The sequence below is a fragment of the Protomyctophum bolini genome, assembly GCF_963924005.1.
Source record: "Protomyctophum bolini genome assembly, chromosome: 22".
In the NCBI taxonomy this organism is placed as follows: Eukaryota; Metazoa; Chordata; class Actinopteri; order Myctophiformes; family Myctophidae; genus Protomyctophum; species Protomyctophum bolini.
In genome coordinates this window covers 17,317,097-17,344,196 of record NC_137883.1, presented here as the reverse complement: position 1 = coordinate 17,344,196, position 27,100 = coordinate 17,317,097, and the positions used below count along the sequence as shown (strand labels likewise).

Genomic DNA, 27,100 nt, shown 5'->3' with positions numbered 1-27,100 from the left:
TCAAACATGACCCGGACATTAGCCTAATTAAAATACTTTTTAAGTTAAATATTTCAAAAAGGATAACATGTCAATGAAGTTAGAGCCAGTGCATGTCAAAGGTTTTGAGGAGAAAAGAAACTAAGGAATTATGTGGACCTTGGACATTTAATTCAAGTTACAAGTACAAAATGCGTGGGAAAAATGTGGAGGTACTTCTGTGGGCAGCGTGCCTTGACATGCTGTCTACAGAGAGCTATTATTGAGTTAGTCAAATGAATTCATTCTGACATCACGGGGCAGTGATAAACATGGGATCACTGGAGTGGTGGCGGTGGAAGCTGGACGCTTTAGTAAAGGAAACGCTTTAGTAAAGTCCTGAAGGAGGAAAACTCAGACTATCCAGATCAAACCTCAGCAGGTGAGTACCATCTCAACACGGCCTCCCCTCTGGTTTTCTGATGATTGTGTAGAGTAGAGAGTACGGCAATTTCCCAGAAGTCTCCAATACTACCTAAATGTAGTGAAAATTGTTATTTGTATATGTAATGTGATTCTTATAGTGTAGGTACGGTATACCCTACCAAACAAATGGTAAGCTGGGGAGAGACGGGAGAAGACATGAAGGTACAGGAAAAGTTCAACCTGACAAGTAAATCTATGACATACAGTAAGTCATACAGTAGACTATACAAGTGAACAATTGAATTATTCTAAGTTCTGAATAATTGAGGCTAAGTAATTTCATTCTATCCATAATGTTACTCTTTGTATCCTCTTTGTATCCTTTTTATGACCCTACCCTGTGTATAATACCATGACAACCTCTCTGTCAAGCCATTTCCTGCATCTGCATATCTCATTCTGCTATGAGGACTATTTGAATATGAGCTATGATGTACATCAGGATGCACAGTTCTAGTGTCCCGGCAGAATTTCTGTTGGAAAAACAAGGCCTATTTTTGGAACTGCCTAATAGTTTGTGTTCTCTGAGTCACAAGTCTCGGATAAATGCTGGCAATGATATTGGAAGAGTCAAAAGGGGAAGGCAGTAAACGGGAGGAATAGAAAGAGAGGGTGGGGAAGGGATATCAGAGGCATTTTCACAGATGCCTCACACAGCTGCTAGCTGCTGCCATTATGAGACCCTGCACACGTACATCCATCCTAAAATAACCCTTTAGATACAGCGCAAGCTGTAAGGTCCTTTGCCAATGAGTCTACTACTGTAAAGTCATGTGATTGCTGCATGGAAACATCATACTAGCGCCAGAGAGCAGTGGGGACTAATAACACGTAAATCTTTTAGCAATTGTTTTACAACTTAAATGCTTTATTCAACTGGATCTGAGTTGGACAGATTTTTCCCTCTACAGTCTACACCAATCTCTATGCCAGAAGTAGCAGATCTACAAGCTCGACGCATTGGGAGCTTGTAAATATGCAATTTTTAATGCCCTCCAATATGGGTAGGCCTACTGTCTGGGGTTCAAGTGGTTAAGAACACATATAGTCAATTCAAAGGGCAGAAAACTGAATGTATTTACTATTTTCATGTTCACATCAGAATAATTGTCCATGTTTTAAGACTCTGGAATGCAGTTTTTCAATTTGATTTCCTAACCCTTTATTACTAATTAAACCCTATACCTCATTGACCAGTGTCCCCCAGGGGTCTTGGTACTGTCCCTTTCCCCCTCTACACCAAATCTCTACACAGAAAATTGCCGATCTACAAGCTCAAAATGTCGCATCATCTTGCTTGGCAACGTGACACGTTGTGAGCTTGTAGATATTCTTGCTGAATGTTTGCCCATTTTCGCTGAATGTTCACCTATTATGATAAGATGCCCAGAATAGGGATGAAGAGTTCATCGTTCAGACAAATCTGCAATGACTAAAATGCAATGATTGCAGTTACAGTGTTGATAGCAAGAACTACAGCCCACTGATGTCATCAAGTTCATAACTTCATATAGACATTGTTTCATGTATGAACTTGTCACGGACAAGCGTGTTGGTTTCAGAGATAAGCTTTTAAAAAACTGAAGTGGCTCTCACCACTTCTTAGGCTTGAAATAGATTAAGCGGACAAGAAAATGATTAGAGGTGACAGGTGAAGAGGTTCAGTCACCTATCTTTCTTCAATCAACTTTTGTTTCCACCTTGGTTCAATACACAGTACATTTCTTTGCAACCAACCCTACTGTCAACGTTTACTGCCTGTCAAAGCTTTTTTCCTCTTGATAATCTCTCTAAAGCTATCTATCATGTTGATGTTTAACCTCCATCTACATCAAGACACACAGACAATCCAGTTCAAAAGTCAAAGCCCTTGTGACTTCGGTCTGTTATTCCAGGCGACCTTTCTTTAGTCCCTGTTACCAAAACAATCATAAACATTCAGGGAGTTTGAAGGGCAGAGCCAGGGCAGAGCAGAGAACAGACACCCCTTGTTTCCCAGAGGCTAATTGAGAATACATGATGTCTCACAACAAATCAGCAGCAGCAATAATGTTTCTAATTGGACATCCCAATATCTGTAGATCAACTTATTTATATAAAAATACAAATTGTAAAATATACAACAATGCTCTAAAATAATCTTACATTGTATTTGTGTACTATCAGAATAAATTATATTCAATAGATTGTGAATTTGTCCAATGCAAATTCTGGTTCTTTTAGACAGAAACTAACGTTTGATTTGGGTCACATTTTCCCTCTGTGTTTTATTTGACCTTGGCACCTGGTGACTGATCTACAGTATTATCCCACTTGTCCTGTTTCTTTTTTGGCTGTATGACTCACAGGCAGCAGTCAGACCCACTTTAATTATAGCCACCACAGCATTCCATTCAGATAGAATGAGGGGAGATAGAGAGGGAGGTCTAGACAGTGTTATAGAGAAATATATAGAAAAAGAGACAATTCGGTATAGTAATGGTTAATTTATATTTTCTCATACAATGTCGTCAACAATGACTGATATTAATTGAAAGATCTGATGTGATGACAACGTATTTATGTCAAAGTAGGTTCTTGGGGGCATGCATATAATGATGGTATAATTATACTGTTATGAGTTATACTGTTATAAGTGTTCTCTCTTGACATTTTGTCTTTTTCTTTTCTTAAGTAAAAAAATAAAAGGCAGCAATGGGCCAGAAGCTGGACAAGTCACCAGAAAAGGAAAGGAGATCCGCTGATGTTTCAGGTTGGACTGAGCACATGGGAAAGACAGAGCAGACGGTGAAGGTGGAGCAAGTTGCCGTGGCTGAGGCCACAGACTGCACCAACAGAAGTTATGTGACTGCTTTGAGTGCTGGGGAGATCAGTGTCTGCGGCCTGCCCATTGAACAGGCAGATGAGTTCACAGTCACTTTTGACAGCCCAGATCCCCATACTAGGGAGCGAATGAGACCTCCTCAAGGCCTGGGGGAGCACCCACTGAACACAAGGGGAGGGAGGAAGGGTGGAGACAGCAAAGGCAGGGGTGTCACTCAAAATAAGTCAGAATTGTCTCTGAGCTCTAACACCATACAACGTTTGGAGCCTAACGAGAAGAAGGGAAGAGCCGGGGAGAATTCAGCAGAAATGGCCAACCCCTCGTCTACTGATGGTGCAATGGAAGGGCTGGATAGGAGGAAGAAATCACAAATGGACCACATGGATTTAAGTATCTACACTCAGACTGAAAGGACGCAAATGAAGGGCTTGAAACTCTCATCTGATCCCACTCACGAGGAGGACTTTGCGTTACTGGAGAAGGATGATTTGTTATCATCGGATGGGGAAGAGGAGATTGAAAGACCAGAGGATAGTAAGCCATTAAGAAGAAGGTCAGTTGAGGAAGACAATCTTTCTACCTTTGGTCTAGATAGGCTTTCATCTCCCTCAGAAATATGTATTGACCGACACCAGAGCAGCCGCTCAGGGCAGAGTAGAGAAGTATCTCATGTCAACACCCAACAAGTAATGGATGAGAAAAGCAGAAACAATAATGCACATTCTGCCACAACCAACATTGCAGAAGCACAGGGTGACAACTCACCCACGGCTGGCTCTGCCTCTGACAGGGTAGGGGGTCTACATATGGCTGAAGTAGCAGGCATCGGGTGTCAGCTAAAAGGGGACAATCATACTGGAGCTGCCCAGACTATGATAAACACCCTCAGCAAAGGGGACATTTCTGCTGCCCGCATCAAGGAGAAAGGATCTTCACCTCAAACGAACACTGGACCAGTTAAAAAAGAGAAGTGTGATGACAAAATAAACACAACTGACAGTGAATTTCAGATAACTTCAAAGGAGGACACTGGTAGAGATGACACGGGCCATGGGAAGCCTAAGCGGGAAAAATACTTGGAAAAGATGGCGCTGGCTTTGAGTCGATATAAAAATCGTAAGGGAAATGACACTTCCCCACAAATTCTACAAAAGGAGGGAACTGACCAGTCCCCTCCCAAAGAGTTTTCTGGTGCTGTCTCACAGAGGGTTAAGGCACACACAGCACGCACTGTTAGTTCATGTGAGGAGAACGGCTTAAATGACTCTCACAAAGATGCTCACTCTACGATATCAGAACTCCGAAACAATCCCTTACTTTCCTTTGAACAAAGCAATTTGAACAAAGCAAATTGCTTTGAACAAAGCAATTTGAATTCCTATTCCTCTTTACCAGTACAGGATGACTGTGATGGAAAGATAGAGGTTGCCAGCTTGGCGTGGGAGAGTGAGCATGTGTACTGCTCTGCTGTCATCAACCCGCCACCTGTAGATGATCCGTTTCCTCAGGCAGACACGTCAGTGACAGCTCAACTCAGTGGCAGTCTAGAGGAGGCGACACAGATAATGACAGATACGACACCCGCCTTGTGTTCAGAGGATTCTTTACCAACAGAAAAGACAAAGACAAAAGGGCCACCTCCACCTGTCCCAAAAAAGCCTAAAAATCCCTTCATCAAACTTAAAACCAAACAATTACAGTCTGCGGACATACAAAGACACAAAAGCCACACGCAGCGTGAAGAGAAAGTAAAAAGGAGGCATACATTTCATTTCAACAAAGATAAACCGTGCAATTCTCCATTTAATCAGGATATGTGCATTTTGTTGGATGATATGGGCAATTACACTATGCAGCCCAACGTACGACGTTCGTTCATTCACAGTAGAGCTGAGGAAGAGCTTTCACAGAGACAACGGGGGTGTAACAGGGATAAACAGTACAGAGATATGATCAATGTTGCCTACTGGACACGCATTGCCAAGCCTTCTGATGAGGAGCGAAGAAACCTGGACATGTTGCAGCCAATAATTTCCATGGATACGCAATCCAAAAACGGAGGCCCGACTCCTATAGTAGCAAAAAGGCCCCAGAATTCAATCGCACCTTCAGAAACCCTGTCAGTACCTGAGATTACAGAAAACGATGAAATTCAAAGATCAAAGCCTTCTCCTAGACCCAGAGGGATAGCTGTCAATCCCAAGTCAAAATATGCCGTAGTCAACGTACAGACCAGCCACAGTCAGTCTGAACCCAAAGGAATAACTGCTCTAGATGATAGCAGTGATGATGGGTCAACGGGTGAAAGTGCCTTCAAACCCATTGCTGACCTCATAAGGAAGGGGAACCAGATGCACCAGACTGTGAGACAGAGCCTGGCCAAACCAGAAGGGACCAAAACCCATGTTGAACGGAGTTCAAGTCTGAAAGTTTCCCAGATGAAAAATACCTTTGATGCCACAAAGAAACGTGTAGAGAGGCCTCCAGAGGTAAAGCCACCGCCAACGAAAGGTAAGGTCTATATCATACTCACGCACGCACGCACGCACACACACACACACACACGCATGCACAGAGACAGACAGACAGTGAAAAGTGCTGAATAACAATTTGTACACCAACTACAAATAGAAAATAATAAATAAATAACATAGCAAACGTGACATTATGAAATGTAATGATGTGGTACATGTGGTACACAGTGATGTAAACAATAAAGATCTCACAGGAAAAAAGGCTTGTAGATTTCAAAATCATGTAGGCTACCCATCCATTTGTGAACTGTTTGTGAGCTACAAGTGATTTATAATCTTTATTCTCTTTAGGATTATGAGCACTCACAGTCATTTTTTCAATATGAATAACTATGAAACTGTGTTTACACAACAACTCAAGGCTGTAAATCTCCCAGTAACAATGGCAAACACTTGATTACATTTCTCCTTCTTCTGCATTGGGAAATACGCTTCTGTGATTGGCTATATCAGTCCCATCACATCGCTGGAAAAGCTTTCTCCTCTGATTGGCTGGATTACACCTCTTCTGTGTATACCATTGCTGGGATAGTGCTAGTGATAGTGGGAAGTGCAGCTGCTCTGATTGCTTGGCAAAGTTTCCTCATGGGGGATCTGTAAGAAAATGAAATGTCAAGTTTAATTTGTGGCCCTTGGGTCATCTTTTTCTTGTCCATCCTCCTGGATAGTACTAGTAGAACATGCTGTCATTGGAAGAGGACACTGCTTGAAATACTATACCTTCTTGTTCATCCACATCACCCACTTGTAATAGTCCTCCCCTTTTTGTCCTGGCAACTCTTGGGTCCTGTCTCTGCCATGGAGGGCTGGCTACCAATGGTGCCTCAATATGCTCATCCACCTCCTGGCTCACTTCTGAAGCTCCAGACAGGTAGCTGAACTTGGAGTCTCTCTTTGTCCTTTATCACTTCTGACCATTTAGAGGCTTCATCTGGCTTGGCTGCTGCCTCTGACCAGGTCCTGGGCAGTACCAAGTCTCCTGGTCTCCCTCTTCCTCTGGGATGTTACCGCCAGCTTCAATCTCAGGTCTCATCTCGTGGTTGGTCTTCAAGGTCTGTGATGAGGTCTAAAGGTCAGCATGCTCAGTGTCCGTGTCCCTACAATGTGTCTCGGTTATATTCGTACATATTTGGCGAACATAGCAGATCTACAAGTGTTGCGGCGTATTGTGAGCTTGTGAGCTATTTTCGGAGAGATTCCGTGTCGAGGGAAAAAAGGAGCGGACCTAGTATAGACCCCAGGGGGACTCCAGCCAATGAAGTATAGGGTTTAAGTGGTTAATTAATATAATTTCAACAGCAGTGTTGTTTTTCCAGGACGCAGGATAGTACTGCACCTCCTCTATCTAACACAGATACACTGAGGAGACATTACCAAAACCAAACGCAGGGTAGAGAGGTTCAGTGAATGTGGCTTGGAAGGTGTGCAGGTGTGAATATATGTCAGCTACAACTCTGTAGAATGACAGAGTGCCAGCGTCATAGTCCAGATACACTCCTACTCTGTAGAGGCCAGCAGCACTGTCAGAGACATGGAGTTTCGTTGTCTTCCTGTTGTCACGGACACTGTGAAATTTAGCATTGGAACGATAATCACATACCAGACTCCAGGAATCCAGGACACGGAAAGGACGTTTATATGTATTCCTTTTGTATGATGCTGATATAGAAACTACTCCACTACACTCTACCTCCCAGTAACAGCGTCCAGTCAGACCCTCTCTACACCGAACCTGTGGCAAGGAGTTAAATATGTCTGTTTTCTTTTTCACGTCGCATGTCACCATTCTGTTGTTCTCAGACAGAGAGAGGGGTCTTGGGTCCTTTCTTAGGTCCAGTGTGAGTTTACGCTTTACAGAAAGAAACCTTTTTGCCAAAACCTCTTTTTCTCTCATTAGCTGACGTATCACCTCTGAATTGCTCTTTGCCTCTGTTGCACTCTTTGATCTGCGAAAGAGACGCCCACCCAGGAACCCGGCTGGCTTTTCTGTCCACATCTGGCTGGATACAGGAGATAAGTTTGGGTCCAGCGTGGGTTCACTCACATCTGGTGGGGAGACATAACTTGTCATCTCCAGAGATTTTTGAGCATCCTCCATCGTCTGTTCCATTTTCAGGACCATTTCCTCCATTGTCTTCATCTCCTTCGTGTCTCCATTCTCTTGTGACAAATCCTCTTCTTCACTAATCAGTTGGATTCCGATTCTCTCATCCTCCACGTCTATAATCTTGTCGTGCATTTCCACATCATTGTTCTCTGTGAACAAGGTTATTTCTGAAGACAGAAAGTTTTGTGACAAATCCTCTTTTTCTCCAATCAGTTCGTAACTCTCATCGCATGTGATCCACTCCTCCCTCTCTGTGTCTTCATTCCCTTGCCTTTCAATCATTTCATGGTCCGTATCCTCCCTACGGTCCGTATCCTCCCTTTCATTGTCCTTGACGTTCTGGTTCATTTCCTCCATGATATCCGGGATAGTTTCCCTTTCACTTCTTCGCATGTAATAATACATGATAAATGCTGTTGCTGTCGTCGCCACCACTGTGGCACCAACGACTAACACTGTTTTCATGTCATTCAGAATTGAAGTGTCAGCTGTCACTACAGATGCAACTATACTAATAATGAGTGGAAACAAGCGCAGACACATGTATTTATCTCTTCATAACTCTCCCAAGTTAGTGCATCACATCTGTTCTGCATGCTGATTGGGTATTTCTGATTGGTTGGTTGATATCAGACATCAAAGTTGGTAGATGTCATCACAAACCTGGAAAGGGTTGCTCCACGGAGCCAATACCTCTGGCAGGCTGGATTGCCTAATCAGGGCTGTGTAAGTATTGAGTTGCATTAGTCAGGATGTGAGCAAGCTGCAGGGTGGAGTAGTTGCGAACACAGTGATTGCGAACGCAGTGAGCACTTACTATGAGACCTAGCAGATCATGTCTGTGCGTGCGTCTGTCTGTCTGTCCGTGTGTCTGTCCCGCTATCCAAATATGGAGTGTGTTGCATCAGCAATCACTCAGCTCCATATATGGGCACAAAAGGGGCCAGGTCCACTCAGCTCCATATATGGGCACAAAAGGGGCCAGTGATTTGTTTGTTGTGGACCTGGCCCCTTTTGTGCCCATATATGGAGCTGAGTGTGTTCGCTTCCCGCGTTTGCGCGTCTTACTCGTAAGTATACAGTGTACAGTGCAGCTTTTCACATTGTGGTGTGTAGAAGCAAGAGATGTACATGCACATCCACTGTAGTGTCCATGTGCAGGATAAACAAAATTAATGGAAAAATAATAAAGTCTGCAACACACTGGAAAATATGCTCCCTGTTTACTGGAAACATTTCAATCCATCTGCAGGAATGAATGAGGTGAGGAAATGGGCATGCACATGTATGGAGTCTGTAAACACTGATTGGCTGAAATAAATAGTTAAATAAATAGTTAAAGCAAGTGAATTCAATTTCATAGTCTTCTCATAAAGATGTTTAAATAGGCAGACAAGGCCCAGGCGGTGGCGTAACCGCCTGGGCACCCGACTGGTAATTCAGTCGCAGTGTGCCGCGGGTTCGACTCCCGAGCCCGACACGGCCTTTACTGCAGGTCATCCATCCCCCCATCTCTCTCCCGTTTCCTGTCAGCCTACTGTCTGTCCCTTCAAAAAAAAAAAAAAAAAAAAGAATAGGCGTAAGCCGCAAAAACATATCTTAAAAAAAGAATAGGCAGACAAAATATTAATAACTGAGTAATTAAAATATGAAATGTGTCAGGAGGACACAGTAAAGTTGTCCATCATGCCATAACATGATGCCAGGGTGAGATGGTGGACAGCACCACTGTAGTACATTTACTTTCACTCTACTACATTTCAAATAGAACACACACTTGGGAACCAATTAAAAAATATATAGGCTATTATGAATTATGGTAACAACTTAAGCCCTATATTTCTAACTGCGTCCGGTCGCAGTTCACTATGAAAACTGGATTTCCCGTCAGTCGTGTCACGCCTCAGGGCGTCTTACTGGTATAATGAAGACTGAAGATAGCCGATCTACAAGCTTATTACTTGTGGGACGTGTTGTGTGAGCTTGGTGTTGTGTGAGCTTGTAGATCTGCTATTTTCACCATGTTTTATAATTACTTATTTTTAATATTTTTTGGGAAATGTTCAAATGTCAATACAGCAATGCATTGATATTAAAAACAAAATGTAGGCCTACTTCATAATTTGTACTTTTGAATATTTGAGTAGGCCTATACTTGAGTAGGCTATATTCTTTGTACACCACTGTATCACATACAGCAGCATTGCATGAATAAAAGGCTTATTTATTATTCTGGCTGCATTGACATGTCTTGCGCCCCAGCTGACAGGTCATAAACATTAAGAGAAATGAGATTGCATTGCAACATCCAGAATTGTTGTTACTGTAAGACGTGTACTAGGGCCGCCCAGAAACATTATAATAATTCAAATGTTTGTTAAATTGATACAGTGTGACAAGTCATTGTAAATTGAGATGTTAGAAAGCAGCCCACTAAATTAATCCATGAATGTGTTTTGAATTTGGAGGGTGACAGGCAAGCATGGATCTCTCTTTCTTATGTTGAAAATAAATCATTGTCAATCAGCCCATTGCTCTCGGTTAATACTGATTACTGAACGTGTGTTGCTGGTACCAAATCTATTCACTGCGATCGGACCAAGAAAAAGAAAGGATTTCCCTTGATTGCCTTGGAGGAGGGGAGGGTGTTGTATGTATGGTGATGGGGATGCGAGAGGATGTGAGTGAGGGGCGGGGGGGTCATCCTATGTGCGCATGTGCAGTAGCCAGAAAGCGACACAACGATATTAGGATGACAATCAGTGATTTATAATCTGCAGGTGAGGAGAGGAGATGATGCTCTAGCAGCATCGTGTGTGTATATGTAGAAGTCGTTACTTCAACTGTCTGCAGTCGGGAGGGAATAAAAAGCACAGCGACTGCCTGGACGTTTTTGTCGCGGTGGAACAATTGGGATACCTCCTGAAGGATATAAGGGCACGCCTAAATACTACATTCATGATTTCTGATTGAGTACCCCCGTGCTTTACGAAAACCTTTCATAGATTTTAGGAGGTAAGAAAAGCTGGATATAGTCTTATTTTGTGTTACTCTCGTCTCGTCTGCTGCGTGCTGGGCTGTGCGCCAATGGTGAATTATGTTTCTGAATGGGAACAGCCAAATCCTTGGATAAAGAAAATCTACATAGGTTGCGACTGGCGGTGGACCACTATAGCTGTTAGCCATATCTGCTAACTGGTGATGATATCACATCAAATTCTGCCTTAAATCACTGGGCAATTCAAGGAAACCCAGTATTTTACCGTTGCATAAATACAGCACACAGCCACAGCTAAGGTTCTGATTAAAACAAAAACAACCCCACCTCCGTCTCCTCCCTCTGTTTGTCTCCCCTCGCTCGTATACTGCCGCTATTTATGGGATGAACCCGGCATCACATTACCGGATAATGGTTCAGTATCATCACACAATCTCGATCGGCAGCCATATACGCACTTGCCACTTATACATTTATTAAATGTCAACACTTGTCACAATTAAATTCACAATTCAGTATTTGTGGTGATTTATTAAAAGAACAAGTCCAAACCTGGCGCATAACCCCACCCGCTATGGTTTGAAATCATGCCTGCATCCTGCCCACCACTATTATTCTTATATTGCATGAATGTCCAATATATAGGAAGGTGTTACCGACCGTGTTGTTATTTTTAAATGGACATGCAGGGTTAACTTGGGTTAGCGTTAGATGTGAATGTGATGTTGGCATGCTGGTTAACATATATTCTTCAGCAGGGTAGGTGTCCAATGTGTCCATCCTATCTGGGACTGGGAGGCACTAGGCAGTGGACATTGACTTAAGCGACCCCCTACTACTACTACCACCATATCTTGCAATGAATGCATTGTATGTACAGTAGCCGGGCTATATTAAGAATACATCCTAACTGGTGAAGATGATTATGTGGACTGCCATTTAGTTTCAATGTTGAGAAAGTAAAGTGATGCCAATGACAGTGTGTCTGCCACAGCCTGGAATCCTGGATGAACATATAGTCTGTTTTGGACTATCATATCCAGCTTCTATTACATTGATTTCTCTTGCGCCTTGATTGTTTCAAGTTTGTGGACTCAGACAGTTGTTTTTCCACTTTAGTAGCAAAAGGTGGTCATCATGGTGCAAGGTATAGGCTCAGACAGTCCTTTGCAATGCATGTCTACCACTGGGAGGAAAGTAGGTCGGCAGCATCATCAAGGGTTATGCATGAGACGGGGCTGTTCATCTTGTCAAATGTCTGCTAGGTGTGGAGGGAGAGTATGAATCAGTGCTGCTTACCCTGATGGATGATGGAACACGCTGTTCTGGACCCTGCTCAGTTCTCGGCTCAGCTCTTACTGCACTCTCTGCAAGCCCAGATCTGTGCAGTTGTGCTGCTTGTGCTTTCGTAACACAATCTACGGTTATACTGGTTGGTACTTGGTTTCATTAGAAGAATACACCCTGCGCTCTGTATAGCTCTTCGTTTGTTTGACCAAACCATTGATTTCATTGTTCTGGTTTTTTTAAGGGCATACTGTGTGTGTGTGTGTGTGTGCGATTGTGATTTGTATTCAGTCATACTGTAAAGCCCAATTCACGCCGCGGGGGTCACTGCTCGCACAACACATCTCTCTGTTTTTACTAGCCACCGTTTCGGTGGTCACCTTCACCAAGAACTGGACTATGAATAGGCCTTAAGTTATCCAGCTGATTTAGATTTCACTATGAAATTGTCCCTCCCTCCAGAATACAGCAGTACTGTATTCTGTTGGATGCAATGTTAAATGTAGATGGATGAATGTTGATGCAGCACCGGTTGAGCTTACAGCATGTTTACTGAAGATTCAGGAGTGGACAACATAAGTGTGGTAATTTTGGTAAAACAAAAAAAATTAGAATCAGAATCAGAAGTCTTGATTGCCATGACATGTAAACATGTTAGGTGGGACAGAGTGCAGTTACAACATTAGGACAGGTGCAAAAACAACACAGTGCAAAGAATAATGAATACATATAAAGTGCAGAGAGTTCAGTTCAGGTTGTCTTAATGTTCTTGAAGGATTGTAGCGGTTTGCCTTAAATCCATGTTGCCTTAACCTGCCCTATAGTGTTATGGCTCTCCTTCTTTCTGCAGATATGTTGAGGCGAGTTGTGCGAGCGAGTAAGTTCCGCCATGTCTTTGGTCAAGCTGTGAAGAATGACCAGTGCTATGATGACATTCGTGTCTCCCGTGTGACGTGGGACAGTTCCTTCTGTGCAGTCAACCCCAAGTTTGTTGCCATCATCATAGAGGCTAGTGGTGGTGGGGCCTTCCTTGTTCTTCCATTACAAAAGGTGAGTGTGGTGCCACCTTCTATCTTCTGTCAGATGTCTTCCAAAATGTTAAGCTCCAATTCACAGGAACAGTGCTAGCGATTTTCCAGCTTTTTTTCTGCTAAACGGGTGTGTACAAAACGTCTGTCAACTTTGTGTGTGGACCTGTCACAATTATCACATTATCAAACATTTTATTTTTTTCAAAAACACAATTAAATCGTTAATCACAAGTATTTGTATGACAATCGTCAAGTAGTAATGGTATTGTATGCAAAGTCCACAACTCTACATCTAATTCGGATGACAGCGTGCTTCTGGTTGGCTGTTGCTTTGTCTCTCCGCATACCTCAGCAAAAAAGTTATAGACAATGCATGAAACCATGGTGTTTTCTCAGAAAGTGGATGGATATTGTAAATTTTGAATCTGCATACTATAAATATTGCATGCACGCGTGCATGAAAATGTCCGATCTACAGGCTTACAATGCGTTGTGATGCAACGTGTTGTGAGCTTGTAGGTTTGCTATTTTCTGCACACTGTCATAGGGCAAAGTATAAACCAGGCTTGTGGCCTACTGTAGTGTATAGAGTCTATACACTACAGTAGGCCACAAGCCTACTGCAGACGGGACTGCGAGGCTCTATAGTCTATACTATAGACATAGAGCCTCGCAGTCCCGTCTTTAAATAAATACTTTTTGAAAAGGAGTATTATTTTCCAGGTCTCTCAAGGGGCGGGACTGCGAAGCTCTATATGGCCTGTGTGTTAGTCTGAGCTAGCTTGAGACCCAGCAGAAATGGGACATAGATGAAGGAGCTTTGTCTCATCATTTATTGATTCAGTGGACAGTACAGTTCACTGCTTCATGTTGCTCACTTCCTGTTGCTGATGTCATCTGGTTGGATGAAGTGTCACAAATTCAAACAAGTGGAGTTTTAAAAGTAATTATTCAATTCTATGTCCTTAATATTTTGTTTAGCTGATAGAATAAAATGCCATGTATAGTAGCCTGAGCCTCACATTCATCCAATTGAATCAACATTGTGGATCGATCAGTGTCCCATCCCAATATCATTAAATTAATGATTAAACTGGTAATAAGGCCACTCCAGTTGTATTATATTATATTATTATAATATAATTGGCGTTTAGCACTCGGAGATTCCCTGTGAATGAAAAGTGCAATATATTATTGTGTGAATTATTTTGTTTTCATGCTCATCATTTGCCCTACCCATATTCCTAACCTTTACTCTAACAATTTGTTTTCTGTTGCCCAGACTGGCCGTATAGACAAGACCTACCCTACTGTGTGTGGTCATAAAGGACCGGTGTTGGACATCGACTGGTGTCCTCATAATGACCATGTCATTGCTAGTGGCTCAGAGGACTGCACAGTCATGGTAAGGGTACAATTCATGTTTTAAGGTTACTGCCAGAATCTTTGAGCATTGTCTCTGTAATTAAGTACAGTAAATCCTCCATAAATATTGGATTATCTACATTGTTAGAAATCAAGACATCAGTGCCCATACCCGAGGCGGTGGTTGGCGATAGGGCCTTTCTGTGTGGAGTTTGCATGTTCTCCCCGTGTCCCCTAGGGTAGATACCCTCACAAAAACATGCCATAATCCTGGTCTCTAAAACTACCTCCCCCTAGCCAGCCGGGGCGCCTGATGGAGGGGAAAGGAACTGGTCGGAATAACGTGTCCCTTCCACGCGCTACGTCCGGCCGGGGAAATTCCCCTCTGTCAGGTGAAAAGAAGCAGCTTGGACTCCTCATGCATAGAAGGAGGCATGAGGTCAGTCCGCTGCCCCCCCAGGTTGGCAGAGTAAGTGTAGCGCCCAGGATTACATTAGATAATTGGCACTGGGTGAAAAGAAAACTGGATTACAAAATCGTGGGATAAAGATTTAGAGTAAAAAAAAAAATCAAGACAAAAGGCCTGGGCCGCGGCTGAGCGGTCCAGGGCGGCACCTAGGCCGGTAATCCAGCCTGACGGTGTGTCGTGGGTTCGAGTCTCGAGCCCATCTGCCTTTGCCGCATGTCTTCCCCCCATCTCTCCCCCTTTCCTGTCTAATTACTATACCCTATCAATAAAGGCAAAAACACCAAAAAATACAGTATATACACTAGTGTATATGTTCATGTTTTGGTAGAAATGTATACGTTTGTGATAAAGGTAAAAGACTGCATTAATATACTGTAAGGGAATTTTGTTCAATAAAGCAGATACATTTGATTAACTTGGGGCGGAGAGTAAAGGTGGTTACACACTGGACGCGTTTTCCGGAAAACCGACAAACCGACAAAAAACGAAAAACGCAGCAGTGAGCAAGGACCTTTACTGCCTGGTATTTCTAAAAGTAAAATTTGCAGGAGGAGCGAGTGCATTCTCCGGCAGCTGCCGGGGAAACTGACACTCGACTGCCACTCGCTTTCGCGGCAGTGCGTTTGGTCTGACATGCGTTGCGTCGTGCTTGCGGTTATGGTTAGGGTAAGGGTTTTGGGTAGAGTGCTTGCGGTTATGGTTAGGGTAAGGGTTTTGGGTAGAGTGCTTGCGGTTATGGTTAGGGTAAGGGTTTTGGGTAGAGTGCTTGCGGTTATGGTTAGGGTAAGGGTTTTGGGTAGAGTGCTTGCGGTTATGGTTAGGGTAAGGGTTTTGGGTAGAGTGCTTGCGGTTATGGTTAGGGTAAGGGTTTTGGGTAGAGTGCTTGCGGTTATGGTTAGGGTAAGGGTTTTGGGTAGAGTGCTTGCGGTTATGGTTAGGGTAAGGGTTTTGGGTAGAGTGCTTGCGGTTATGGTTAGGGTAAGGGTTTTGGGTAGAGTGTCGGACTGATTCCGCCGAGAAATACTGGCGCCTGCTGCGGGTGTTCCGCTGCCGGAAAATGCACTCTCTCTCTCTCTCAAAATTTGGGGTTCAAAATTGTCAAAATCAAACAACTTTCTCAATAAATGTATCCGAGGTGAAGTAGTGACACCTGCTATGACTTCTACTTTAGCAATATCATAGATCTACATTACTCACATAGGATTATTTGATAGTGATCAATACTGAAATTTTCATACAAAATAGAAAATCCTGATTCTTTATTTTTAGTTTGCTAATCCACTGGCCATTTGGGGACCCCCGGAAATGCTTTGGCCATGTCTCGTGACCCCGGCCTCCCCACCCCCAATACAAATTGGCCGCTACAATAACCTTAATAATAGAGAAAATACATCATAAATAAATACTGAAACCAGATATAATCCTTAAGGAAAGTTTATGCATGTGTACTATTTTTCGTGTGAAAATAATAAATATATAATAATTTGGCGACCCCCAGGTTGAGAACCCTTGGCTTGCCCTATAGAAGAACGCGAACTATTAGTTGGTTATTCTTTTTAGTTAATTAATAATATTAATTGTTATTATTTGGCTGACTGTTGTGATTGAGAGATGACACATTGGGACTGAGGTTTAAAAAGTTAAAGGCATGTTGGCTAATTACACACACACACACACACACACACACACACACACACACACACACACACACACACACACACACTGACTAACAAACAACTGTGCAACTGTGCAAAAACAGCTCTCTCCATGACACAGCACAAGATCCTCTGTAGTCAAAGCAGGATAGTGCCCAAGGCACTCTAATTAGCAAGTCAAAATCTCGAGGCACACCTGGATCCATAGTAATAGCAGACCAACAAGCTCACAACGCATCACATCATCATGACTCGTTATGAGCTTGAGTTGATTATTTCTAAATAATCTGAACATTTGTGAAACATTTTAAATTAAAAACTAAAAGAAAAGTAATGTTAAAAATGAGCAACATCTTCAACTTCCATGCAGTACTAGAGAGCACTAGAGAGATTTCAAACACTGACAGTATTCTATTTTAAGAGGCTGTACAGTGACTGGCTGGCAGCCAGGAACAATACATTTCCCTTGGACTAATTTACTGTTTTTTCTTTTACTATGCTACAATTATTTTTTTCTAGGCTATAATCTACATTCTAGAATCTAGACAATCTATTATTTCTTGTTCCTGGGCAGCTCAACAGTGATTGATCATCCTGTATCAATGTCAAAATGACATGCATTTTGGAATGGCTTGTAAAACTGGGAGGCTGTATTGCACAGCTGAACTACCACTGCTTTTTTGTATTTGCCATTTTTTACTATTTTGAAAAACATTTTAAAATAGTTCAACTATTGTGAGACATTGTGAGCTTGTAGATCGGCTGTGTGTGTGTGTGTGTGTGTGTGTGTGTGTGTGTGTGTGTGTGTGTGTGTATATGTATGTATATGTGTGTTTACCATAAGGGACCTAGTATGGCCAATAGCTCTTGTTACTTATCTATATAACTGTTTCCTGTTTCAGGTTTGGCAAATTCCTGAGAAGGGCTTGACTCTTCCCCTTTCAGAACCCGTTGTGGTGTTGGAGGGTCACTCTAAGAGGGTTGGCATTGTGGCCTGGCATCCTACAGCTCACAATGTCCTCCTCAGTGCAGGTAACAACCCCCATACACTGAACTGAGTCTCTTCAGGGCATTAGTCTAGCATTTGTCAGTACACTCACCCTTCGCTAAGCCCCACCCACTCCACTCTGTCAGACCAAGGTCTGGAAAGCTGTGCTTCTCACCCATTGAGATGCATGTTAAATGATGGGATTTCTCCATTCGATCATTTCAGTAGCAATAGCTTCAAAATGTCTTCTAAATCTAGTCAACAAGGCTGCAGTAGGCTATGCATTGGGAGAATGTGCTTGACATTATTTAAATAAACTAGAAATACGAGGAAATGGGAGAAACTGTATCCAACTCAATCAACTTCGTCCGACTATGGTAAGACTACAGTGATTGGTATTGCCATAATGCCATCACTGTATGTGTTCAACAACACAGCAGTTTAAAGTGCAGATTTCAGCTTTGGCAAAAGGGGTGAAAAATGCTAGCCTGGGTTCCAGCCTAATTTGCTGTGTTCCGCGGGTCTGAAATGTCAATTTGCACAGTGACATTTCAGATCAGCGGAACGCAGCGAATCAGGCTGGAACCCAGGCTAGAAAAATGCACCCTCCAACCTTTTTCTGAGTATGTGGAATCTGTTGCTGGGTCATGATATTCCTATGTCTGCTTTTAATGTTGCAAATTATTGTCTGTGCAGGCGAAATAACATTGACAGCTATGAGGACGGTCGCTTGCCAGACCATATGTCAGTTTTGCAACGGTTGCTAAAGTATTTGGATTGGCTTTGGACAATCGCTTTTGGGGTGGGGTTTAGCGAAGGGTCCATTGAACTATGGATATTGACAAAACATCCCATATATCAGGGGTCGGCAATTAAGTTTGGCAGGCTAATTTAAGAAATGTTTGTTTGTTTACTGCAACTCTGTCACCGCACCTTGTAAGACATATACTGTACATTGTTGGAGATAAATAAAAGAGTTTTATAGGTGGTATATCCTAATCCTAATAAGATGGAGAGTGAGAAACAGACCTTTATTGATCCCACAAGGGAAATTCATTTGCCCCCTCATGCACGCTCTGAAATTGTTATTGACAGGTCACTTGTTTACTTTGGAAGCATCTCTGTATTTGGCTGCTGACCGCAATTATTACTGCTGGGCCAGTTCTGGCCCACTAGCTGCCTATTACCTTGTTCTCTGTTTCTGCACTGCATTAAAATGCAAAGAAAAAGTGTAGTAGTATGCAATCAGTGCCTTGTCTGTCCATTTAGGATGTGACAACCAAGTCGTCATCTGGAATGTGGGCACGGGACAGCCATTAATCAACCTGGAGGACATGCACCCCGATGTTATCTTTAGTGTCAGCTGGAGCCGCAATGGTAGCCTCCTCTGCACTGCCTGTAAAGACAAGAAGGTCCGCGTTATTGACCCCCGTAAGAAAAAGATTGTGGTGGTAAGTCAGAACTCTGTGGTAAACTGTATAAATTCACAACAAGCCATATCTCCCCCCAAAACAGTTAGAAACTGCAATCCATGCTTTCATCTCTTCTAGGCTCGACTACTGCATCGAACAGTCGTCAATTAGACGACTGCAATTGCTCCAGAATGCTGCTGCTCACCTATTGACTGGCACTAAAAAAAGGCGTATACATATAACCCCTGTACTGGCCTCACTTCACTGTCTCCCTGTTAACTTTAGGATTGATTTGAAAGTTCTCCTATTTGCTTTTAAATCTTTAAATGCGCTGACCCCCCAGTATCTCTCTGAGCTCCTGGAATCTTACACCCCAGCTAGACTTCTGAGATCTGCTGATAAGCTACTGATGGTTGAGCTAAAAACGAGCAAAAGAACCAGCGGCGCACACGCTTTTGCGGCTGCAGCCCCCCAGGCTTTGGAACAGCCTGCCCTTCAATATTACAGCCCAGTCTATCAATGTTTTTAAGTCTCTGCTTAAGACTAATTTATTTTCTTGCTTTTAGCCTCATCTGAGCACATCCAATGTTTTTTTTTTTTTTTAATCTTTTGTACATAGATGTGTTGACAATTTTCTACATATATTGTGTTTCTTGAATCTTGTTTTGCTTCTGATCTGTACAGCACTTTAGTCAATCTCGGTTGTTTTTTAAAATGTGATCTATAAATAAAGTTTGATTTGATTTGAACACATGCCGTACAACCACACCCCCCACCCCACCGGTATGACGTAAAGTGGTCAGCATGTGAATTAGATTGGCAAAATGTACTCTCACTCTTATTAAAAGCAGACTCTGCTAACCCTGAAAATTGGCCAGTCTGACCATGAATGTATTGAATTATTTTCAGGAGAAGGATAAAGCCCACGAAGGAGCTCGGCCAATGAGAGCCATCTTCCTAGCTGATGGAAACATCTTCACCACTGGCTTCAGCCGCATGAGTGAACGCCAGCTAGCCCTGTGGAACCCTGTACGTCACCCAACTAAATCTCATTTGGTACACCGATAGCCATTCAGATTGACACACTGACACATCACACACTTTATATTAATTATCTTTGCAGCAAAACATGGATGAGCCCATATCAGTTCAGGAGATGGACAGCAGTAATGGAGTTCTGTTGCCCTTCTATGACCCAGACACCAATGTTGTGTATCTATGTGGGAAGGTAAGCAAGATTTCATACAATCATTCAGGTCTTAAGTGCCACTTTCCAGCACAATTACAATCGTCTTATTTGTTTTTTAGGGTGACAGTAGCATCCGATACTTTGAGATCACCGATGAAGCACCATATGTCCACTTCCTCAACACCTTTTCCAGCAAGGAGCCCCAGAGGGGTATGGGGCTCATGCCCAAGAGAGGACTGGATGCCAGCAAATGTGAAATTGCAAGGTACTTTCCTTCACTTAGCAGAAATTCATATATTTAACAGTGGGGGACAGTCATGTGTTTCTCCTCTATTTGGTTCACTCTCCTCATGTGAATTCTAGAGCTACTGCCGTAATTAATCAAATATTTGTAGGGTTCCCATGTGTCCTGGAATCTTAGTCATGGAAAATTACAAAACACACATTTTGATAGATATTTTCTGTATACTCGGTCTTGTTATACAAATTATAGGTTACATTTTAAATATTTTGGAAAGGTAATCAGCAATTGATAGGGGTGGAGATGCTCATATTATGCAATATAGGTTGCATCTGAAAAGCTATACAGGACCTTGTGAAATTGTTTGTGTCACTTAGCCAGTAGTATGTTCCAAGCATTTCCCTTGAAACCTGTAATACCTCACGTAGACTAATGTGTGACCACACTGATTTGTTCATTGGGGTGATTCAATTGTGAATCAGCTGAGATGTGATTACATTTTAACTATTAACTTGTTTAATCGTCACTTCGGTTGTCAGGCTGGATAATTACAGTCAGTTTTTCCCAATTAGCTCAAAGAGACAAGCTGATGAAAATAATTCTGTGTACTTAAGCTACTGTACGTGATTTTGTCAGTTCCCATAAGTGAATGCTTTGCCATGCATATTTAATTATTTCTATGCCAACTACAAAAATTCTCAGGCTTTCCCTCTACACCAGTTATATGCCAACTACGAGAATTCTCTGAGATAAAGCTTTATATGAAATATGAAAACATCTTTTAACACTGGCCCGGTTGCTAGGCAAAGCCTTGTATACCCCCAGCACCAGGAAACGTGCAGGCGCATCCCATAGAGTGCCATTACATTTACGATTTTCTTTGGCTATTTTCTCTGAATAATACAGCGCTGTCCATGGTGATGATCATCCATCTGAGGTTCGGATCTGATGTGTGATTTTTCATCGATTTTTTTTTTTTCATCGCATCACGCATCACACTGGCAAAAGAAACAGCCTGAGCTAATGCTAACATACGCCGTTTCTTACAATGGCAGTCTGCAAGCGAAAAAGGAAGTGAAAGTGACCATATAATTATGGCCAAAAAGCCTTGGCAAAGCTTACCTACCCTTTGCTGCCACCGTGTGGCAGATGAAAGAGTAGGCTAAAGCTCTTCAAAAGAAAGTATATGGCAATAGTCCTTAGTCCTACTTTAAATCAGTCACTTTTATTTTGTGGATTGGGTCATGGATGCGTCTGCTTCCAGAATTTCCCTTACATACAGAAAGCAAAAAGACAAACAATTGGACATTACAGTATATAATGGAAAATAAAAATAAAATGTATTTATCTACAATGTAATGCACTGATTGTACTTTGTAGATTGGTGGTTTTTGATTAAAGTGGTTAGCAAAGAATAAGAATTGATTTGCATTTAAAGCAGTGAAACCCATATTACTTTGCTTTAAAAGTATCTACTGTAAATTAGGCCTCTTCAAATGGTGCACTCACTTAGAGGTTATTATTCATTAGTATAATAAATCATAGATGGAATAGATCAACGGTATTGTTTGGCTGTTACCTGTAGTGTAGAGTCCTAGATAAGCAGAACATCTGTAATTAAAAAGACTGGGGGAAAAAAGGTTTAGTACTAGTGACTAGTAACTGAGTGAAAGTAGGAGTGACTAAAGGGGCCTTCCTTTTACTGGTCAGAAATAATAGTTGGCTTTCAACCCTTTTTTTTTTTAGCACAATCGGCCAAAACATAGTATTGTGTTTGTTACTGTATAAAGATGAAGAAAGACAGACAGACCCATTCGTAGACACCTTGCCTACTACAGAGCCATGCCATAAGATCCGGGACTGTGCGTTGTGTGAAGAGTCAAGACAAAGTTGAAGAATTAATGCTTATTAATTAATTAATATTATATTGTGTCTTTCGACAAGGTTTTATAAACTACATGAACGGAAATGTGAACCAATCATCATGACAGTCCCACGCAAGGTAAGCCTGCTGCTGTTACTAGTTTATGGTGTTAGGTTTGATTTATAATATATATTTGTAATTCTAATCTTTCGCGTGTTTTATCCCAATCTTTTCCTGTGTCTTCCTCCTACACACCCAGTCGGATCTCTTCCAGGATGATTTGTATCCGGACACAGCAGGTCCAGACCCAGCACTGGAAGCAGAGGCGTGGTTTGCAGGAAAGAATGGAGACCCCATCCTTATTTCACTGAAGGATGGCTTTGTTTCTGGAAAGAACCGTGACCTTAGGGTGGTTAAGTCAAATGTCCTGGAGAACAAAGCAGTCACAAAACCTGAGAGCCCTCCTGTTGCCCAGAAGCGAGCCCCGTCACAGCCCTCAATAGTGAGTGTTTAACTTGAAGTTGGAATGCAGCATGCATTAGTATCTTCTCTGTTTTTCTAATTATCCAAGCTATTAACTTTGTCAAAGACCCTGTTAATGTATGCTTTAATTGTTGCTATCCTAGTTCCTGAGGTAACAGGAAATGAACTGAGTAATGAAAAATAACGAGCCAAGTTTGGATGATTAACCACCTTCAGGGGAGTCACATTAACTCTATCCATGGCGCTTATTTGTCATTACCTGCCACGCTTTAAGCCAGCGCGGCATCTTTAAAAGGCCGGAACCATCGAAATTGAGGCACTTGCTTTTATACGACGTTCATATAAAAAACTAAATTAAGCAGATGAGCATCCTGAATCATAGCCACGTTGACGTTTGTAATAAACCAACCCGTTTGTAAATCTGTCAACATTTGAGCGAGTTATGACTGTTTTTGTTTGAGCTTCCATTGAACATACTGTACTGTAGTCCCGAAGAAAGATGGCCGCCGGGTGAACTACGTCAGAGCCTTGAGCCATCTAGCCTTTATATATATATCTATGAGCGCGGTAGCCACATTGTTTTATTCACCTCCAAAAACATGGTAGTTTCGTAGGATCACCTCAATCTGAGGGCAATTTCAATGAATTGAGTTTTTTGTTTTTGGATCGTGTCCTGCGCGGAATCCGTTGATGTAATATGGATGACGACATCACCAACATGGAAGCTAAGGGTTTGATGGACGCCATAACCGGTAAATATTATTTTTCAACATTAGAAACTAAGCGGTCGTCCGATAGCGCCCTAGGCAATATTTAATCACATTTAATAGTCGTTCGATAGCGTCTTAGGCCCGGAAGGAGAATATATTTGTAGTACGTTCAATACCTAGTTAATACACTTCATAGTTGCATTGTATTTTTAAATTAAAAAGATGACTTCTCATATTTAATATAATCTGCTCCAAGATATTTTTAAGTGAACTTGGTGCCTATTTATTATGCTGTCTTCTATGTTGTATACCATATCTATAAAATAATGACAAACTTGCCCTTCTGCCACACATTTAAAATTGTCACTGCTACTAGGGGTTAAAATCCTGCTGTTGTGCATCCGGCTTGTTTTTTGTCAGCAGGAGTGTTGAACTATGAGGAATAGAGTGTTCCTCTGCACGCATTACGTCCTCCCAGTGAGGCTCCTCACTGCCAGGTGAAATGAAGCGGCAACTAGCCCTTAAACCCCACCCCAAAAGTGATTGTCCAATGCCAATCCAAATAGTTTAGCAAAAGAGGCATGCGCTGTAGTTTCAATCCCATCCCAACCACTAGGGGTCAGCTGTAACAAGAGTACAGAAATGTATGTGGTTGGTGAACTCAAGCCAAATTCCAATACCCCAAATCTGGGCCACTCACTCACCCACACTGTCACTCCAGCATGGCGGTGTTATGGTGAAATTGGTGATCTGCCTACATATGTGACCATATTGTTGACTTACATACATTTCATGGAGGTATTTTAAATAAGTGGCCTAAATACCGGCGAACTCTGCTAATAAACAAACTACAATGATTTACATTCGGACACTGATGTTATTTGACGTGTACACGATTGTCACATATTTCAGAAGATCACCAATTTCACCATAACACCGCCATGCTGGAGTGATCGAGTGTGGCTGAGATTTGGGGTGTTGGAATTTGGCTTCAGGGAATTGAAATAACTACTAAATTGGGAGAATTTGGCTCATAAATAGGGTCCCACTGCACAGGCCTCACAACAAGCACTGCCTATTAACTTAGAAACTGCTGTTTTGTTTTTGCTTTGTATCAGAAAATGGAAGATAAACTGGAGGAGGTACTGCGAGAGTTCAAATCACTCAGGGACCGGGTCATCCGCCAAGACCGCCGAATCGCCAGGCTGGAAGAGCAAGTTGCCAAGGTTGCCATGTAAATACCATCTGAGGACTGTTCAGTTTGGGAGAGTATCCGGAGGACGGGGCCAGTCACTGCCAAATGAATTAATTCGGCTTCATCGTTACGTTTGGCATCTTCCCACTGAGGATGCCGAGCATACATTCCAAGAGGTATTTTGTTTTTACTCATGAATTCTCATCCTACTTCACACTTTGTCCTAAAATGCAGAAAGAGAAACTCCTGCAATTTGTGTCCACATTTTACTGGGGATGAGCACATTTGAATAACCGATTAAAATGTCTTATTTTTTTTGTGTGTGTGAAGTTGTGGTAAAGATTGTTAAGTTAATGTTGTTCCCTGCTTACTACTTCTAGTGAGTGTATGTGTTATGTGATGCACTGTGACCTTAAGGGAAGACCGGGGTATACAAACCGGATGTTGTTATACTGGGAGTCTGTTAATGTGTTGGGGTCTGGCGTCGTGCCGACAATAAAGTTGTGTTGCAAAACTACAGTTGTTTTATTCGAGTAACATTGGTAGCAGAGGATGGTTTTGCCGAGACCCATGTCATCAGCCAGGATACCGCCTTTATGCCCATCCTGGTACAGACCATAGAAGAATGCTACACCATCTCTCTGATAGTCGTACAGTTTGTCATGCAGGTCCTTGTACAGTGAAAGGCCATTGATTTTCACAGACTCTTTGACAGCGGTTTTCCCGTCCTTCATATGCCGATGAGAGGTCTCCGTTTTCTCATGGCAAAACCATCCTCTGCTACCAATGTTACTTGAATAAAACCAATGTTACTCGAATAAAACAACTGTAGTTTTGCAACACAACTTTATTGTCGGCACGACGCCAGACCCCAACACATTAACAGACTCCCAGTATAACAACATCCGGTTTGTATACCCGGTCTTCCCTTAAGGTCACAGTGCATCACATAACACATACACTCACTAGAAGTAGTAAGCAGGGAACAACATTAACTTAACAAAGATCATTATGTAAAGTTTGCATTTACTCCTCAACACTTGTATGTAGCCATCAGTATTGCCATATTTCAATTTTTTTGTGTGTGAATGCGTTTTTGGGTGTATATGGGGTGGTGGGTCTTTGCTTTTTGCATTTTCTTTTTTTTTCATTCCAGTTATAGTGTAATAGAATGATTTAGTCAAACAGAATTTTCTAAGAAAAAAGAAAAAAAGAAAAGAAAAAATTGCTGTCATACATCTGTTACAAAACCATTGTTTCTTTTAAACCAATTTCAGCAGTTAATTTTAATGCCTTGCACACACGATAACTTCAGATTCAACTGAATGATGGCCGATGTTATCATTTAACTTGAGACTTGTTTCTGTAATGGCAGAATGAGATAAGATATGACAGGTACACATACTGTAGTTAGGACTTTATTCTAAAAAAAAAAAAAAAAAAAAACCAGGTCAGTCGGTGTGAAAGAATTCCTATTGCATTTAGCTCCTGCTCTTCTGAGCTTAAATGTAACTTTGTGGGGGCTACCTGGAAAACTACAACTCTCTCTGGTGTAAATGTTGTGTAAATGTAGTGGTTCCTCTTGTTACTGTTAAAGGTCAGACTGAAGCCCGATTTATACATTGTCGTAAAACGGCGTCATGCACCAAATACTACAAACGTACAAGCTCACACCGCATCAAGACGTGTTGTGAGCTTGTAGGGCGCAACACCATTGTATGACAGAGCATGAAATTAGGCATGAGGTTAACATCTCCAGTGCACGTGTGGTGTTGGAAAGGAATCATTCACTCGGCTCTTTCACACCCCCCCAACAAATGGCTGTCTACACAATAAACATTTTTCACTTGCAAATGTTCCTTTTTTATTTTTCTGTATTTGTACTAAAATCTGTATTAAATATATTCTAATGCTTCATGCACGGAAGACGACTACACATTTCGCTTTGTTCTGTTCACTCGACATTACAATGGTCTGAGGTGGCTGCCGAAAATACAGTAGCAGATCTACAAGCTCGCAACACGTCGCACCGTGTGACCTTTCTCATTGTTAGCAGATATCTTTTGACATGCCATAGATTGGTAAACACAGCTGAAGCCAAGGTCTGTTTCTTTAGGCATTTCTGTGTCTGAGTATTGTTTAAAGGCCGGGTTAGGGTAAACCACCCAAGCTATGTATAAACAAATATAACGATACTATTACTTACTAATATACTCTGCACATTTAATTTAACAGTTTACGTCAGAGAGGCTTCCAGAGCATTGCAAATAGACGTAGCTGGTTTGAATGCTAGACATATACAAT

At 42.0% G+C, this 27,100-nt stretch overlaps 1 protein-coding gene across 5 annotated transcripts; it reads left to right on the top strand.

Annotated features, from left to right (window-relative positions):
- The first annotated feature begins 299 nt into the window (after positions 1-299).
- coro1cb (coronin, actin binding protein, 1Cb) lies at positions 300-26,699 on the top strand. 5 transcript variants are annotated; one of them, XM_080756572.1, is made up of 13 exons: positions 300-400; positions 3,119-5,779; positions 13,045-13,244; positions 14,508-14,630; positions 17,617-17,746; positions 18,972-19,153; positions 20,024-20,143; positions 20,238-20,342; positions 20,423-20,568; positions 22,489-22,546; positions 22,668-22,910; positions 23,617-23,643; positions 24,720-24,857. In XM_080756572.1, the coding sequence occupies exons 2-12, from the start codon at positions 3,139-3,141 to the stop codon at positions 23,626-23,628; spliced, it is 3,960 nt and encodes a 1,319-aa protein (XP_080612698.1). In that variant the 5' UTR covers positions 300-400; positions 3,119-3,138; the 3' UTR covers positions 23,629-23,643; positions 24,720-24,857. The 5 variants fall into 5 exon arrangements, 3 of the variants coding, with proteins under 3 accessions (XP_080612698.1, XP_080612697.1, XP_080612699.1); XM_080756571.1 differs by lacking the exon at positions 23,617-23,643 and having other exon boundaries at positions 24,720-26,699; XR_013963479.1 differs by lacking the exons at positions 300-400; positions 3,119-5,779; positions 23,617-23,643 and adding exons at positions 10,669-10,924; positions 25,802-26,695 and having other exon boundaries at positions 24,720-25,140.
- Positions 26,700-27,100: the final 401 nt, after the last annotated feature.

Excerpts from the sequence above, each read along its gene's own strand:
- coro1cb (XM_080756571.1), top strand. The coding sequence starts at position 3,139 with ATGGGCCAGAAGCTGGACAAGTCACCAGAAAAGGAAAGGAGATCCGCT. Across the intron at positions 20,343-20,422 it reads TTGTGTATCTATGTGGGAAG|GGTGACAGTAGCATCCGATA; the intron begins GTAAGCAAGATT and ends TTTGTTTTTTAG. Across the intron at positions 20,569-22,488 it reads AGCAAATGTGAAATTGCAAG|GTTTTATAAACTACATGAAC; the intron begins GTACTTTCCTTC and ends TCTTTCGACAAG.